General features: G+C 41.8%; 1 protein-coding gene across 14 annotated transcripts in view; it reads left to right on the top strand.

The window, feature by feature from the left end:
* The window catches only part of robo2 (roundabout, axon guidance receptor, homolog 2 (Drosophila)), a 260,511-nt gene that overhangs the window by 197,462 nt on the left and 47,139 nt on the right, over window positions 1-15,910 (top strand). For 10 of the 14 annotated variants that reach the window (XM_051397364.1, XM_051397361.1, XM_051397367.1 and 7 more), the window contains exons 3-7: window positions 2,911-3,068; window positions 3,309-3,429; window positions 3,849-3,987; window positions 13,304-13,440; window positions 14,587-14,598. In XM_051397364.1, the coding sequence (XP_051253324.1) occupies window positions 2,911-3,068; window positions 3,309-3,429; window positions 3,849-3,987; window positions 13,304-13,440; window positions 14,587-14,598 (567 nt within the window). The remainder of the gene's footprint in view (window positions 1-2,910; window positions 3,069-3,308; window positions 3,430-3,848; window positions 3,988-13,303; window positions 13,441-14,586; window positions 14,599-15,910) is intronic. The other 4 variants (XM_051397359.1, XM_051397362.1, XM_051397373.1 and 1 more) reach the window with 1 other exon arrangement.

Raw genomic sequence — 15,910 nt, 5'->3', positions numbered from 1 at the left:
GAGTCTATCTTAGCTATGGACCCACACATACACACACACACACACACACACACACACACACACACACAGGTGGACCTCCCTAATGGTTGCTGGCACAGGCCTCCCCTACCAATGTAGGACAATCCGGTTTACAAAGTAACTGTGTGGGTGTCTCCTTTGTGTTTTATTTTGGCAAAGACCTCCACTCTCAACCCCTTGGCTGTTTCACAGTGCGAGTTGTAACCTGACTCCCTCCCCTTTAAGTTTGAGGTGTTGAAACAGTGCCAGCTGAAAGAGCTTCAAATTTGCCATGCTTTGCCCCCTGCCTGATGCTCTTTCATTCAAATCAGCCCACTCCTCTGATATTTGGGAAATAAATAAATAAATAAAATAGGAGCGGCAAAGGCAGATTAATATTATTCAGATATGGGTTTTTTTTAGCCTCAAGCTGGATTGACAGATGTAGCACTTGCCAACTGAGGGGTGTAAATGTAAAAATATATAAATATTTATAAGCAAGTAAGCAAGAAGGCAGAGTTTGGGGCCTGCTGTAACTCCATGGGAGGTGAGATGTTTTCAGTGGAAGAAGAGCTGAGTGTTTCAGGGGGATTGAAAGGCAATTACCTTACGTCTGTCGGCTGATTCGGGCCTGAATGCCTACAGGGCCTCAAGACTCTGAGCCGGAGTTCAGTTTCTGACAGTAAATACACAGACCCACTTAATGGTACACACATATCAGATGCACCTCACATAGATTAACAGAGAAAAACAGTCATGTTGTGATTCTAATATAAAAGCATTCACTTGCTTTATGATCCCCGACGTAGCGTAGTTCAGCCCATGGAGGTGCCCGCAGGCAACAACAGGAGAGATACATGCTCGTACTGTAATAAAGCAAGGTAAACGTTACACTGAGGGGATGAATATTTGAGTTGTGTGTGTGTGCTTTAGCTGTAGAAGGCTGACCTTGATGACTGTGGCCTTGCAGTTAGGATTAGATAGCATACTAAAGCATATTTGAATTGGCCCTTCCCTTCATTTATTTAGTAAATGTGTCTGTCCAGAGTGTTGTCTTGTTATTAACAAGCCATGAACCAACACACAGGCCATAATCCTTTCACCAGTGATGTGTTATGTGTTTGTTTGCTTGTAGCTGTTTGTTACCCTGTATTTATCCTGTCCTCAACAAGTGTGTGTATATTGTATTTTATTTGCTGGAGTGTGTGGCCACTGTTTTTTATTTTTCTGCTTCTACATTTTGTGTATTTATTTAGATTGCAGGGTATGGATGCATTTACTGTGACGCACTGTGCAGTATTAGATTAGATTACACAGCGTGGCACAAGAACCGTAATGATGCACCTAATGTGTGTTTCTTTTGTCACTGTTCTGTTTCAAAGGAAATTGATTCTGACAAAATCCCATGGGTGCTAGCAATGAATGGAAAGGAGCAATTAAATCCAACGTGATCTTGAAAACAACAGGCAGTGTATGGTCCAACCTAGGCTATGATTTCAAACAGCAGGACTTCTGTTTGTAATGCAAATACAGAGAGCCCAGTGGTGGTGGCTGTTATGCCCACCCTGGCCAGGGGGTCGACCACTCTGGAGCTGGCTAATTACCTTAGCTCTTTAGATTAGAGGGCATCCCTGCATGAGAGAGAGAAAACCTCTACTTCTACCTCTTCTATATCCTCTCCTATTACCTCTGTGTAAGGTTTCATTTGAATTCATGTCACACAAAAGTCCCACTCTGTACCCTTGTGCATCCCCAGGATAATTGGGTTGAAAGCTTCCTCTCTTCCTTCGCTCCGCTTTCCCTTGGTCTAAATAAATAAATAAGAAGACAATGGCTGCGTGGCTTTCTGTAGAGAGGGTAAGAAGAGTGAATGAAGAGATGAGAGAAGCCTGGAGCGCAGGGACCAGTTATCCCCTCTTATAATCCTGGCCCTCCCTGCCATTGTCCCCAGTGCCATGTGGAATTTACATAAGGACCTGTGGTGCTGCCCTTAATTTAGCCCTTCTCAAGCATCTTCAAACATCCTCCAACAAGCTCAGTCCTTTTATCCTACAGAGGAATCATGTGTCTCTCCCTGGATGGACACTGCTGAAGCTGAAATTCCTAAACTGCTGCTCCACGGACTAGATTGATTGTAGATCAAATGAAGAAAGATCTGTTTGGGTACACAAAGCATGAGCGAGCCAGTGCGACCTCCAGTTTGTACGTTTAAACCTTCTTTTACTACATCAGGTATTATGTATATTATGTATCCTGCTCTGAATACACAATTGACTGAGGGTTTAATTTCTTACAGTTCAGTATGTCTATGTACATTTGTGCTTTTACATTTTCATTTGAGTGCTCATATGTGTGTTTCTTGTGCAACAGCAGCTCTCCTGGTTTGATAATGAACTGATGTTGTGTGTTTTACTAAACACTATGCAGGGTGAGAGGCTATCTCTGTGATGAAAGGCCTACCTGAGGATGATTAGATACAAGGCCACAGTTGTTCATCAGACCACCCACTGTGTTTTCTTTTGTGTATGTGTTAGCACGTATCTGGTTGTGTGTAAGTGTGTGTATGTTTACATGCTAAGAAAAGTGAGGCAGTGTTGCACCCCTGTGAGCTCTCACATGTGAATGACATCAGGCTTCAGGGCATTCTGTCTCTGTTTGTTCTGCTACCTCCACAGGGACCTCCATTAGCTCCAATTAGCTTTCACTTGTGCTTGCCTTGTCAGATGAAGCTGCACATCCCATTTAAATAGCCACGATGAAAGTTGCACACATTCACGCTGTGTTGTGCACACAACAACTTAATGCATAAGAAGACATTTTAAAAATAGAGAACTTAAACATTTATTAGGTATTTAAATTCCACAGGATGCAACTGTACTCTTCCTAAAACCTGTCCTTTCTTTTTCCCCTCAGTGCTGCGAGATGACTTTAGACAAAACCCTACAGATGTGGTGGTGGCAGCAGGAGAGCCAGCAATCCTTGAGTGTGTTCCTCCCAGAGGCCATCCTGAACCCACCATCTACTGGAAGAAAGACAAAGTGCGAATTGACGACAAGGATGACAGGATCACTGTGAGTGCTGTACCATCTGTTTTAACATCTGTTTTAATACCTGGACTGAATAGGAAGAACTACTGTTAATGTATATTGTTAACTTTATTGTGTTGGGCACATAGGAACAAAGCTAGTAAGGGCGCAGTCCTTTGTTGCTGCACTTATTTGAGAAGGAAGAATATTAATGCATAGGGAAGACAAAAAATTCTAAATGTATTATCAGTGTATTCATGGTAAAACAGTTTTTTTTTTCTTTAGATTCGAGGAGGGAAGCTGATGATCTCCAACACAAGAAAGAGCGACGCTGGCATGTACATCTGTGTGGGTACCAACATGGTCGGAGAGAGGGACAGCGAGACAGCACAAGTCACAGTGTTTGGTAAGCTTTATTTCTCTAGTTGTCCTGAAACTTTTGTTTCCCCTTTTGTAGCAGAGTGACTTCCATGCATGTTACTATATATCCTCTGTCACTGTATAACTTAACCTGAGATGTGTCTCCAATGTTCGCCAGGGCTCAGAAGTGTAAATACTTTTAGGAGAAGTGTTTTCCCAGTTGAATTTTAATTCCTGATAATCATTTTTAGTGTCAGTACAATATTTGTTTTTCCATATAATGATCATGGAAGAGATCACATGATGAATTTGTAAGAGAAAAAACAGAGTGGACAGAGGGGATTATTCTGTAGGAAGATACGACTGTGTGGATAAAATATATGAACTGTATATTCACACACTGACATAAGCCCATTGCATTACATTATAAAATGACTGTTTCTATCCTCCGTGCCCGTCCTGCAGAGCGACCCACCTTCCTTCGGAGACCCATAAACCAGGTGGTCCTGGAAGAGGAGACGGTGGAGTTCCGCTGCCAGGTACAAGGAGACCCCCAGCCAAATGTACGCTGGAGGAAAGATGACGTTGATGTTCCTCGTGGGAGGTATGTAAATCTACAATATTCTCAGCAAAGGTTTTACTTTAAGGGAGAAAAGTTCCATAAGACAGTGACAAGATGATGGCTCACAGGAGCAAACAGTTGACCCTTTCTCTGTTACAGCATATGAGCAGACAGTTGTGAGAGTGTGTGTTTTGCATACAAGTATGTGTGTGTGTGTGTGTGTGTATGTGTAGTACTGTAGTATGACAGGCTGCACTTAATGCATAGGAGCTGTGGAGGCACTGATGTCAGTCTGAGTGACTGTTTCAGACTAATGATAACTCACACTGCCAGCTCTCACCTGGCCTGGCTGCCATGGGGCATTAAATAGCTCTATCAGGCTGTACACAATGCACATTACCCATTCAGGATAAAATGACTCCACCCTTGCGTGCCCCAGAAGACAGCTCACATAGCCATAACAGGGGTAGACGGTGTCTCATGTCAAGGAAGCACATGAAGACAAACAGATATTGAGATAGACAATTAAAACTGAGTGACAGGTAAGTGGGCAGGTAGGCTGAATGGCAGACATTTAGAAAAAGCAGAAAAAAATCTGGCAGACAGGTAGAGAGAGAGAGAGAGACAGATAGAATGACAGAAGATATGAAGAGACAGAGTATCAGCTGACGTGGCCCTCAAGTGTATGTGTACAGGTGCAGCTGTTCAGGTGAAATCTTGGCACAGACACTTCGGAAACCTGGAAGATAATCAGTCCTTCCCTTACACATTTAACCCCATTCAGACTGTGCACCCTCACTGACACATACATTCACTCACAGAAGCATAAATAGATACTGATGAAAGAAAAAAAGTGTGTCATTTCCAGAGAAATGCGAGCCCCACCGCCAGCTATAGTCTCTCTCACTTCCTGTAAAAAGCCACTGATGATATAGTGATACTGTTCTTGTTGGTTCCTGCACGTTGGCCTGTTGCTTCACTGTGAGTCACCGGGCTCACAGTCAACAGCAGTGTCATGGTCAGGAGTGGACTTCAAAGAGACCAGCGTGCTGTCCGCAGCCAGCAAGTCAGTCACACACTGCTTGGATCACCTCATAAAACATACACTCAGTGGACCTGACATCTCTCAAGGCTAGCTGCCGAGCTGAGCGTGGGCGGGTTGTTTGTGTCTGATAAGGATTTGGTTCACTGGGCAGTGGGACATGAGCGCTGTGCCAAAACAAACACATAAAAGTATTTCACTCATGTCTTTGATAGGGAGTTGGCTTTGGAAATGAGTTCATTTTGTACACTAATAAACAGATTTATAACGAAACAGGACGAGTGTCATGTGCCAGTGTCCTTGCTAACTGTATCAGTAACTAACTGAAGTTTGGCCTTATTTGGACATCGTAAAAAGAACCTAAAACATGAAAAGAACACTGCCAAAATTAATCAGCAATAAATATTGCAGTGTTTCTAATTACAATGTGGGAGCTTTTGTTTTCCTCGCTATATTTAATTCTCCAGTTTAGCTTTGAAGCGGAAAGCAAGCTTGAAGACTGCGATATTCTAATTCTGACATTTTCTGCTGCCTTTGTTGCGTGCCAACAAGCAGACTCCTCATATTGTTAAGTGACGAAGTGTTCCTGCTTTCTCCACTGCTTATCCTCACTTAATAAACATCAAACACAGCTTCTCTCTGACTGACAGAAGAATTGTTTAAAATCCCACGAAAGAATAGTTTCCAGTTTGATAACTGGCAAGTGCTCTGAAGAAGAGATAAAAACAGCTACTGTAGCACAGCCATTATGCCATTACACTGTTGCCGTCTGAAGCTGTATCAGTAGTGGTCGTCACCATAGGAATACACAACGTCTTCAGATCAAACACTTTTATATTCAGTTGGGGGAGGGGGTCTTTGTTTGCTCTTTATCCGAAAAGGTTACGCTGTCCTTATTATTATGATAAGCTGTATAAAGAGAGAGACTTAGTAAGACCGCTCCTTCTTTACCATCAAATAGCTTTAACTTGTCTTTGCTGGTCCTTTTACACACGTTGTGCATGCCTGTGTCTTTCTGTATGTGTGCAACTTTCATACCAGGAAGAAGGGAAATGGAGCCTCAGCTGAGTAAACAGGTCTTTAATATGCTCAGTGACTCCAGCAGCCTCCCAGGCAAACACACGCACACACTGGCACATAGACATAAAGCACGCCAGGATGGCACTGGCTTCAGTCTCTGTGGGATAGGAGAGGAGATAGAGACAACACCAGAATGGTTTCAATTAGAGGACAAAGACAATGGTGCTGCTCTTTTACCTCTGTGGGGGTGTTTTACTGTGTTAGTAAAAACTAAATTAAAATCAGCAAACAAGCTTATCTACTCCAGGCCAAAAGGCTTGGTATTGCAATGTAATAAAATAGGTCAATTCAGTATTTTGCAGTACGTTATAAGTCCAAATACATATCTCTATGAAACCATTCAAATTACATGTCAGAGTAAATGAGTAACTTCAACTAATGATTTACTCTGAAATATCAGGGACCAACAGGTGCATTATTACTACAGATGCATTAATTATGATTGGAAATTTAGATTTTTCTTTGTGTGTTACGAAAACATTTGCATGGGCACTTGACCTAAATATTTTCTTCTTTGGAAAAGGTCAAGTGGTTAACATTAGTTACTTAAAGGCCTGTGTCATTTAGTACTTTTCTGTTTGCACACTGTGGAGCACAGCCCAATTAATCACTCACTACTTAACCTTAAAACCCTTATTTATGGTATACGCTGTACACTACAATTCAAACCCTGTTCGGACATGAGTAATGTTCCAGAGGGAGGTGGCAATCTCATCCTTCTGGACTGTATTTCATCCAAATTACATTAAATGGTTCTTTAAGAGACAAAGATCTCAAATTATCGCACTTCTTTCTGAATTTCTATTATACTTTTAAAGTAAGGAAAGGACTGGAGTCTGTGAGGTGATAGTGTTAAATACATTTAGTCCACCACACATAAAATTAGTTATAGGAAAGCAGACTAGCCAAGACAGAATAATTACCTGTAGCTGAAATTAGATCAGGCCATTTGTTGAGCTTGGGGGTTCTTATTCTTATAATGGCTTTTCTTTTTCCTTCACTGTCTGGGCTCCCAAATAAGACTTTTACTTTGCCATCAGGTCAGAAAAAAACGTTTTTGCTTCTTCCATTGTCACACAGAACTCTAAACTGTGTGCTGAGCTAATGAAACTCTAAAACACAAGGTCTCTCTCAGGACAGGAATTAAATTATGGAAGGACCAATAAGTGTGCTGAAAAACATTAGTTAGTTGCGGCTTTAATTATTACCAGGGTAGGAGGAGAAAATCACATATATACGCTCCGGGCGGGAATTAAAATCACTGACCAGCACATGAAATATTAAAATCATCCAACCTCCCCTAGTGAAATAAATCTGTTTCACTCATGTTGCCAATATACATAAGATTAGATTCAGATGGTAGAGTAGTGTCTTCCCAGGGGAACTTTGGCATGTGTCGTCAAGCAGCTGGATTTTATCTGTCGGAAAATACTACGAAAAACTAGATTTGTAATTTATTTAAGGTGTATATACAGTGTATCTGCAATGACTTAGTATAATGAGGATACATTTACACCCTCCACATTTGGTTATGCTTAAGCAAGACAATTTATTATTTGTAAGAGTGTCTTCATTTGGATTAATATCAGCATCGGCTTAATATCCGTCTGTCAGGCATCTCTGCAGAATCGTGGGGAAAGCACACAATAGCTGCTCTCACATCAGAGAGCTTTGTGTCTCCAAACGGAAGAGTTTCTGCCATAGTCTATGAATCCCAGTGAAAAGATCTGGTCAGTGTGTGTTATCTCCCACTGCCTATCAGCTCAGTGTGTGGCCTACGTCTTTCCCTCCTTTGACTTCTCTCTGCCTCCTCATTTGCTCTGGGCCCCTGTGCCCTCTCCTGTGCCTTATCAGAGCCCCTTTGGTCTTGAAGTCTATCTGTATTCAGGCCCCCTGTCCCTGTTGACCTCAACAGCACCAGCCCCTGCAACATTCAGCAGAAAAAGCCTTTCTTTCTGACTCAATCCCTTCATCGTGTGTGTGTGTGTGTGTGTGTGTGTGTGTGTGTGCGAGTGTGCGAGTGTGGGTTTGTGTATGATAGAGGTGTGTGGGTCATTCTATTTGAGAGAGCTGTTAAAGCCAGTGTGACAGGAGTGCCTGTGTTATGCTGACCATCCAGTTTCGGTGATTTCTCACCTTCGCAACTCAGCAGAATGAAAATACAGCAGGCTATGGTTCCTGTCTCCATTACTTCCCCTGATATATAAGTGGATACGTCTGGCATTTATGAGGGGGTTGGGGAGTGGAGTGGCAGTAGGATGAGCACGAGTATATTTTATCGTTGAGGTTTATTGACACTGATTGTGTCAACAACAAAAAAAAAGGTGACTAAAATAATAATTCACTCTTTATAATTCAGTATACAGAAAATATAGTTAATATCGTTAATGAGGGTAAGGTGTGCAGCTGACAGTTCATTTTGTATCAGTGCTTTTTATTTGTCTTCATGAATGATAGAAAGATATTTTTCTACTGTTAAGAATACACACATGAATACGTCAGGATATATGTCTGATTCATATGCTTCTCGTGCATCATTTGGTCTTCACACACACACACACACCCACACACAGATGCTCACGCTCAAGTAAGAATGACTTCCAGGCATTGGTCATTTACAGTACAACCATGGCGTCTGCTACAAACCACTTCCACTAAGTAAAGACTGAGCTGTTGCCACTGTTTCTGTGGCACTGAAAAGAAATAACTCTTTTGCAAATTTAGGATCAATTTTCTTCCCACAAACCCCCAGCCTAACCATGAGGGTTCAAATCTTGGCAAACTGATCTTTGATTAATGTAGGATGAGGTGATGGATGTCAGTGGAACTGATGGGAAGGTCCTGACCCTGCTAAGGCTTGAGAGTTGCCAAGAGGGAGTGGAGCTTTGGCTAGGGGGCTTACAGAAGAAGGATGAAAAGCGATAGCGGTTAATTGATTCCCTCTCATGGGTGACAAGGCCTGGACAGGTAAACTCCAGCTCCTTTGATCAGGATGAGGTAAAGTAGCAGTCAGATGGTGTGAAACTGGATCACAGTGTCAGAATGAAATGGAGCAGAGAGGGGACTTTGTGTCAGAGCAGTCAGGCCAGAGAGCAGGCTGGAATTAGTTCCCTGCTGTATCTTAAGTCTGACTCATGTGCTCACAGTTGGCACACAACCCTTCTGCCTACCACTGGCCCGATTCACATGTACACACCGAGGCGAGACAGATAAGATCTCCTCAGGTTGAGTCATTTTGTGGATAACTGTACATTCACACATTCAGTCGTCCATACAAGCAAGACACACGGTTCTCTTAATGTGAGTGAGTTGGCACGGCAAGTCTGACGGTGGAACACGGGTGAGTGTGTTCCTGACAGACAGTTTCAAGGCAAATCACCTAAGATGATCTGGAGGGTTTTTGAGATGTAAATGCTTTTAAAGTGCGTCCAATAAAGTTTTCATCTTTGCACAGCCTACTCCGTGCAGCAAACACATCAAGTTGACAACCCAGAAAAAATGCTGCTTTGTCTTGCCGTTTGCTTACATTCCCATCACTCCTCATCTCTTCCATGACTGAATGACTCTGCACATGTGTGGATATGTGTTGGATGATTGTATACTTTGTTCTTTGTGTGAGTGTGTGTGTGTGTGTGTGTGTGTGTGTGTGTGTGTGTGTGTGTGTGTGTGTGTGTGTGTGTGTACAGTGAGCCTTTTCTAGTTGAAAAAGAGGGAGAGTCCAGCAGGGTGAGGTTGGCTCTCCTATCCTTTCCACAGCCCTTCTACATGTGCAATTACATTCCTCCTCTAATAGAGAACAGAGCTCTGCCCCAGTCCAGTCTCAATAAAGAGCTACTGTTCCCTCTCTGTGTGTACTTACATGTATGTGTGGCCACAACTACCTCTTATCCCTGAGTATTTCCACTCATCTTGTCATCTAGGCTGATTCGAAATAGGAAGTTGATTACAGATTGATTGGGCTCATGTTTCCCACTAATAAGTCATGGGCCAGCCCGAGGTTCTGTTTGATAGACTGATGGAGATGGGAGCAAGAACAATAAGCATTTTGTCCTGTGGGTGCATACGTGGGTTATCCACATGGCAAAGGCTCAGTCATCCAGATGTCAGGCCGTACAAACCTTTATGAGCAGTTGAACTGTTTGTGTTTCTATGAGTGATTACATTATCTGTAGCTGTCATGCCTGTTCATAACATAAAGTGCAAAGAGCAAAATCAAGGTGAAAGCTGTACTGTACCGTCAAAATACATGCTGTCATAGGTAGAAAAGAAACTCAAAACCTCCCCTGTTGTAATGTTTTGTGAATATCCATTCAGCTAACGTTTACGTAGGTTTGCTTTTAGCTATTTTGCATTGGCATCTAGCTATATAACAATATCACCTATGTTCGACACAGTTGGAGGAAAATTTTGCTTAATAGCTTGGTCATTTCACACATCCTTTTTAGCCAAGGTAGTAGCACGTTTCTTTGAATTGCAAAGTCCACCACTTTGGTCCTGACTGAAATATCTCAACAACTACTGGGCAGATTACCATGAAATTAAAAAAAATTACATATTCATGGTCCCCAGAGGATTAATTTTGTTTGCTTTGGTGCTCTTTTGATTTTCCTCTACTGTCACCATGAGGTCGACATATCTGATTTTGAATTAAATGTATACACAGCTATTGAGTAGCATACAATTTTGTATGGATATTCATGGTTTGAGAGGACGAATCCTAATGATAAATCCTAGACTTTTTAACTGCTACCTGGTCAAAGAAATTCAAGGTTACCCAATATTTTGTTTCTATGAGTAAATCATTGTTGAAGTTATTTCCATTAGCCTCAGCTATACTTTGTGTCAAGCGCTAATTAGTAAACTGTGAACATGCAAACCTTTGCAAACCATTTAAAGAATCACTGTACCTAAGTACAGCATCTACTAGCAGGTCTGTAGATGTTTGGTCTGGTTTTGACAATATTTGAATGAAAAGGCTGCTGTATACAATCTGTGTGGCGCTTCCGTATGTCATGAAAAATGCAACTCTTGAGACTCGAGGGAAAAATCAAGGAAAACTACACTGCATATTTTGAGCAGTACACTTAGATTGAAGGTGAAATAAGTAAGCAACTTGTTGAAACATTGCCTTCCCTCTGTGTTGTCAAAGAGCTGGTCAGGGTATGTTGATTGAGAGTACTGGGAAAAATATATCCTCTTTGTTCACTTGCTCTCATTATGGTTTGTTAGGGAGTCATGATGTTCTCCCTAAGCCCTAACTTGTCGCTGCCACTCTTTTTTACTCACCTCCACCTCCTCTAAGAAGTCAGGAGTTGATGTTGAGCTACTCATCATAGCCACAGGGCAAAGTAGGCGAGGATTCTGTTTCCATTAGCTTGTTTGTTTTTCATCTGACAACAGGCTTGTCCCAAAAGGTGCTCTCTCATTCCTTTGGATGCAACTCACTCGGTTTCAACAATAAATGCTTTATTCACGTCCCCCACCATTACCTGAACTGTACATCCCCTCTCACTAGAACAAAGCATTCAGTCATGACTCAGTCAAATAATCATTATGGCTCCTTAAGTACCTGTGTGGAGAGGAGGAACTGGCAGTCAAAGTTGAGGAATGTGCTTCATAAAGCTGCCTTTGAATGCTTGCTCAGGAAATGTCATAACAGCAGACGAAAAAAAAAAAATAAGACATGGATAGACAGGACGGATTAGTTTTGCAGCTGCCAGTGGCAAGCAGCCATCAGTACACCTGATGGTCAAGCAGAGGGGTTTTTCCCCCTCTAAAGTCACATCAGAAACCTTCACTATGAGCCATATCTAATTGTCTGATGCTTTGTCCAGTCCGAACACAATTGTGTATTAACTATTAACAGTCCCCATAAAGAGACCAGAGTCAAATGGATTTGTCCCTCTAACAAGTCTCATCTGTGTAGGAAAAGCCTAGTATAGCTTTTTCCTCCATGCCATAGAGGTCTGTTGTCATCCAAAAGCTATTAAAGACACATAAAAGAGTCATGCTGTTGCACTGGGTGGCATATTTCTTCATTACAATGAGTTCGGCCAGTGTAGTTTGTTCTAAAACAACTCTGACTGCATTTTCAGTCTCTGAAGGGTTAGCTCAATGTTGGGCAGACATCACTGCTCTTGGTTCTTTTATGTGTTTTTAATACTCGTTGGAGTACAAGTTTGGAGTTTTATGGAACGGAGGAATAGGCTATAATAAAAGGATAATATAACGTCAGACTTGTCCTTTAAAGCTCCTATGTGGATTTGAAAAATTCGGACTTTAGGGACTCCCAAGTGGTAGTATCAAAAAAGACACTGTGGTTGACAGAAAGTGCACATATGTAAAGGCTGAAAGCAACACACAGACAATTTTTCCAATGTTAATAATCATATAGAAGTTATAAACAGGGGCTTTAATGGGGCAAACATAGTGTCGAGCTCAAATAGAGTGGCCCTTTATCTGTTCATCTCAACTCTGTTCTCAGTGTCTGTGAGTGACAGACTGTGAACAGCAGAAGGTTGTCAGGCTGACAGACCGCCATCACACAACCCCACCACCCTCGCCAGCACACTACTTACACACTGCCAGGCCAGCGCCCTCTTCAATTACAGACTGGAGCAACAAAACAAACCAGCATCATCCCCCTGTCAACTGTCATACAATTCATACAGGTCTAAGCACACACACAACCATCTGCAAACACACATAAACACAAACATTTGACTACTGCAGAGGAATTGAAATTAGGGCTTACTTTGCCTATGGTAGTTGCTATATTGATTCAGTCAGCTGCTTTATGATAAGAATGTGTAGCTCTGTATTGATTAATTGCAACTGTACATTTATGCTCGTTCAGTAGATGCACAATGGCACAATTATGCACATTTACACACACACAAAGCTCTGAAGCTCTCAATATGGTTTAAACATATATACACAGACAGAGAGAGAAACATCTCATGAATATTGAAAGAGTTTTGAAGGTTCCGACTGAACGTGCACCTCTCTGTGTACTGTGTGTCATTGCTGAATAATTGATCCTCCTTGCAATCTCCATTTGTCAGAATGAACAGTTGTGCTTCTTTGTACCTCTTAAAGCGGAAATACGCTTTCCACTCCATACTAAAACACGTCTTATTTGTCGTGGGGGTAAGGCTTTATCTGAATTTATCGTTTTTTACATTTAATGCTGAGTAGGCAACTTCAATTTAATGCTGTTTTAACCTTTGTCGACAGGTACGAGATCAAGTATGACAAGGACGACTATGTGCTGAGGGTGAAGAAGGCTTCCATTAACGATGAGGGCACGTTCACCTGTGTGGCAGAAAACCGCGTGGGCAAGCTGGAGGCCTCCGCCACTCTCACAGTCAGAGGTACGAATACACACTTTTGTTTTTTGTTCTTCTTTTCTTTTTTTCACATTAGCTAGCACAAAACAACACTTCGCAGTCATGGACCACTGAGGTTATTGTACTCGTACACCAACATGAGGTTTAGATTGGCAGTTTACTCCATAGGCTCCCCTTTACACAAATAGAAATCCAGAATGCTGACTACCACAGCCAAGAGAGATGCAGTCAAGACAGTCTATGAATCTCTTTAATTATTTACATTTCCGAGTGCACGGTCGACACACTTCCCCCCCGTCATGATGGTCTGCTAGCCACGCTACCCTCCTGGCTGTAACCACCCAGTCAGCAAAGCCATTTCACAGATTACTGGTGCACACCACCAGTCCCACACCTGGGGTTTACAAGGTTAATAAAAACATTCTAACCATAATTTTCCCTCTTTTCACCGCTCTTCTTCCCATTAAACCCAAGTGTTTAAGGTCTCTGTGGAGCGTTTTAAAGCGACGCAGGGGGCCAGAGGGAGGTAAAACAAGGTCTGGGTTGACTTTTTTTTTTACCCTTTGTGGAAGCTGTATTTGTGAAAGTAGCATCTTAGTGTTTTACCTGACAGTGAGGACACATACAGTAACACAGATGAAACGCTGGGGAACCACTACCTGCAGCAACTCTTCTGGATGGAGTGTTTCAAAAGCTCTGGTCTCTGCCTGTAACCTACATTCTGTCTTCATCTAGTCTTTTAAATGCTCTCTCTTTTCCTCTTGCTCTCTTTTTTTCTGCTCTGTCCATCAGCACGTAGAATTGTAGATTTCATTAATGCAGACAGGGAAGGTCCAGTAGTATATTTGTCTCTGACGAATATAATTGGATGCCCCCGCAAGTATTTGAATACAATTAAAGATTTTTCACCACCAGGGGGCGATCATATCAGACTGCCTTTATCATTCTGCCAACTGTCAGCTGTCCAGTGGACAAAAACTACTGGATCCTCTCTGCCCTGCACCCTGTGCCAGAAATGTGTTGGCCCCAACACAACATGTCATTCATTCTGACTTTGATTTCTTTTTGTCTTATTTTATTATGTTTTTGTTCCTCTTCTCTTGTTTTGTATGTTTGTGTGTCTTAATTTGTTCCTTTTGTGTATCCACTCCTCCATTGTTGTGTCTCCAGCTCGCCCTGTCGGTAAGTACCCATCCTTCTGATTTGATTCCATCCTGCATGCCCTCTCCATACACACTACTGCATTCGACTGCTTGACAATCAGTTACCATTGCTTTAACAGTACTGTATTTGACTAACACAGGTGTTACATCACATTGTGTACCCTCAGAACTATTGTTTGCAAATAGTTATGTAGTCTGTGTAGATACAGCTCTTACAGCTTCACCTGGATCACTAACAAGAAAAACACTAATTATTAGTGTAGGCCTATTACATCAGGTCTGTCTGTTAATAGAATATGGTACGTACCCAGCTTAATCAATGCAGCGAGCTACACTTTTGAGAAACTTAGAGACAACGCTCTTTCATATGGCTTCCAAGTATAACTATATATGCTTTGAACTTAATGTAAAAAGTACGTACAATTTACTTCACATTTACTTTACTTAAGCCATTATTGTGACAGTATTCCATCTGTAAATTAAGCATCACTTAGTACATCCTTCTATGTTTAAATTTCACAATGTAAACAGCAGCCACAAAATATACCAAATAACTGTCTGCTCATTCCATTGTGTAGGTTTGTATTTGTATAACTTATACTGGATCTCAGCCAGCAGCTGATAGAACTGGTATAGGTTTCAATGAGATGTATCAAGAGCAGTAATTCAAAGTTTACATTACCTAAACTGAAGCCTCTATAGATTCCAACCCTGTCCTTTACAGTGACTGAGTGAGCTGGCAGTCTGATAGTCTCAGAAACTGTCATCTCATATGGTCCAGGACGTGTTTAACTTGCAAGTCTTGAGGCCATCTGTGGATTTTTGGAACACAAAGCTGAGATCTGTTTGTTTTGGATGAGCTCCTTTCCTTCTGAGCCCCATGACACAGAGCTGGGAATCTTATTTTATTTCCCTATAGATTGGGAAAAGGTCATGGCAGAACCAAATATGATACACTTAATATGTTTAATTGGTAGAGGATATGACTGAAAATGGGATCATATCTGGAGAGAAAGGTGTGCTTTTTGAGAAGAGAATCAGGAGGAAAGCAGGAAGAAGAAACATGCGACAAGACAAAGAAAGGAGAGGAAAATAATGGCAGAAGTGTGTGTCGAGACAGGCTTGACTGGCAGAAAAACCCAGACACTGCCTCAGTGGCAGGACTTTGGTTGCCAAAACAGCAGTGGTTGTTCTACGATTGTCAAACTGTCAGCTTTCAAGAAGATGGAGGAAATTACACATTCACTCTGCCTGTGGGAAGAGACAGTAATTGCTGTCGACTTTTGAATAAAATATGATTGAACGTGAGATTTTGAAGCAGGAAGAAATGC

The sequence above is a fragment of the Dicentrarchus labrax genome, unplaced genomic scaffold (genome assembly GCF_905237075.1).
Source record: "Dicentrarchus labrax unplaced genomic scaffold, dlabrax2021, whole genome shotgun sequence".
NCBI classification, from domain to species: domain Eukaryota; kingdom Metazoa; phylum Chordata; class Actinopteri; family Moronidae; genus Dicentrarchus; species Dicentrarchus labrax.
This window is presented reverse-complemented; position numbering and strand designations above follow the sequence as displayed.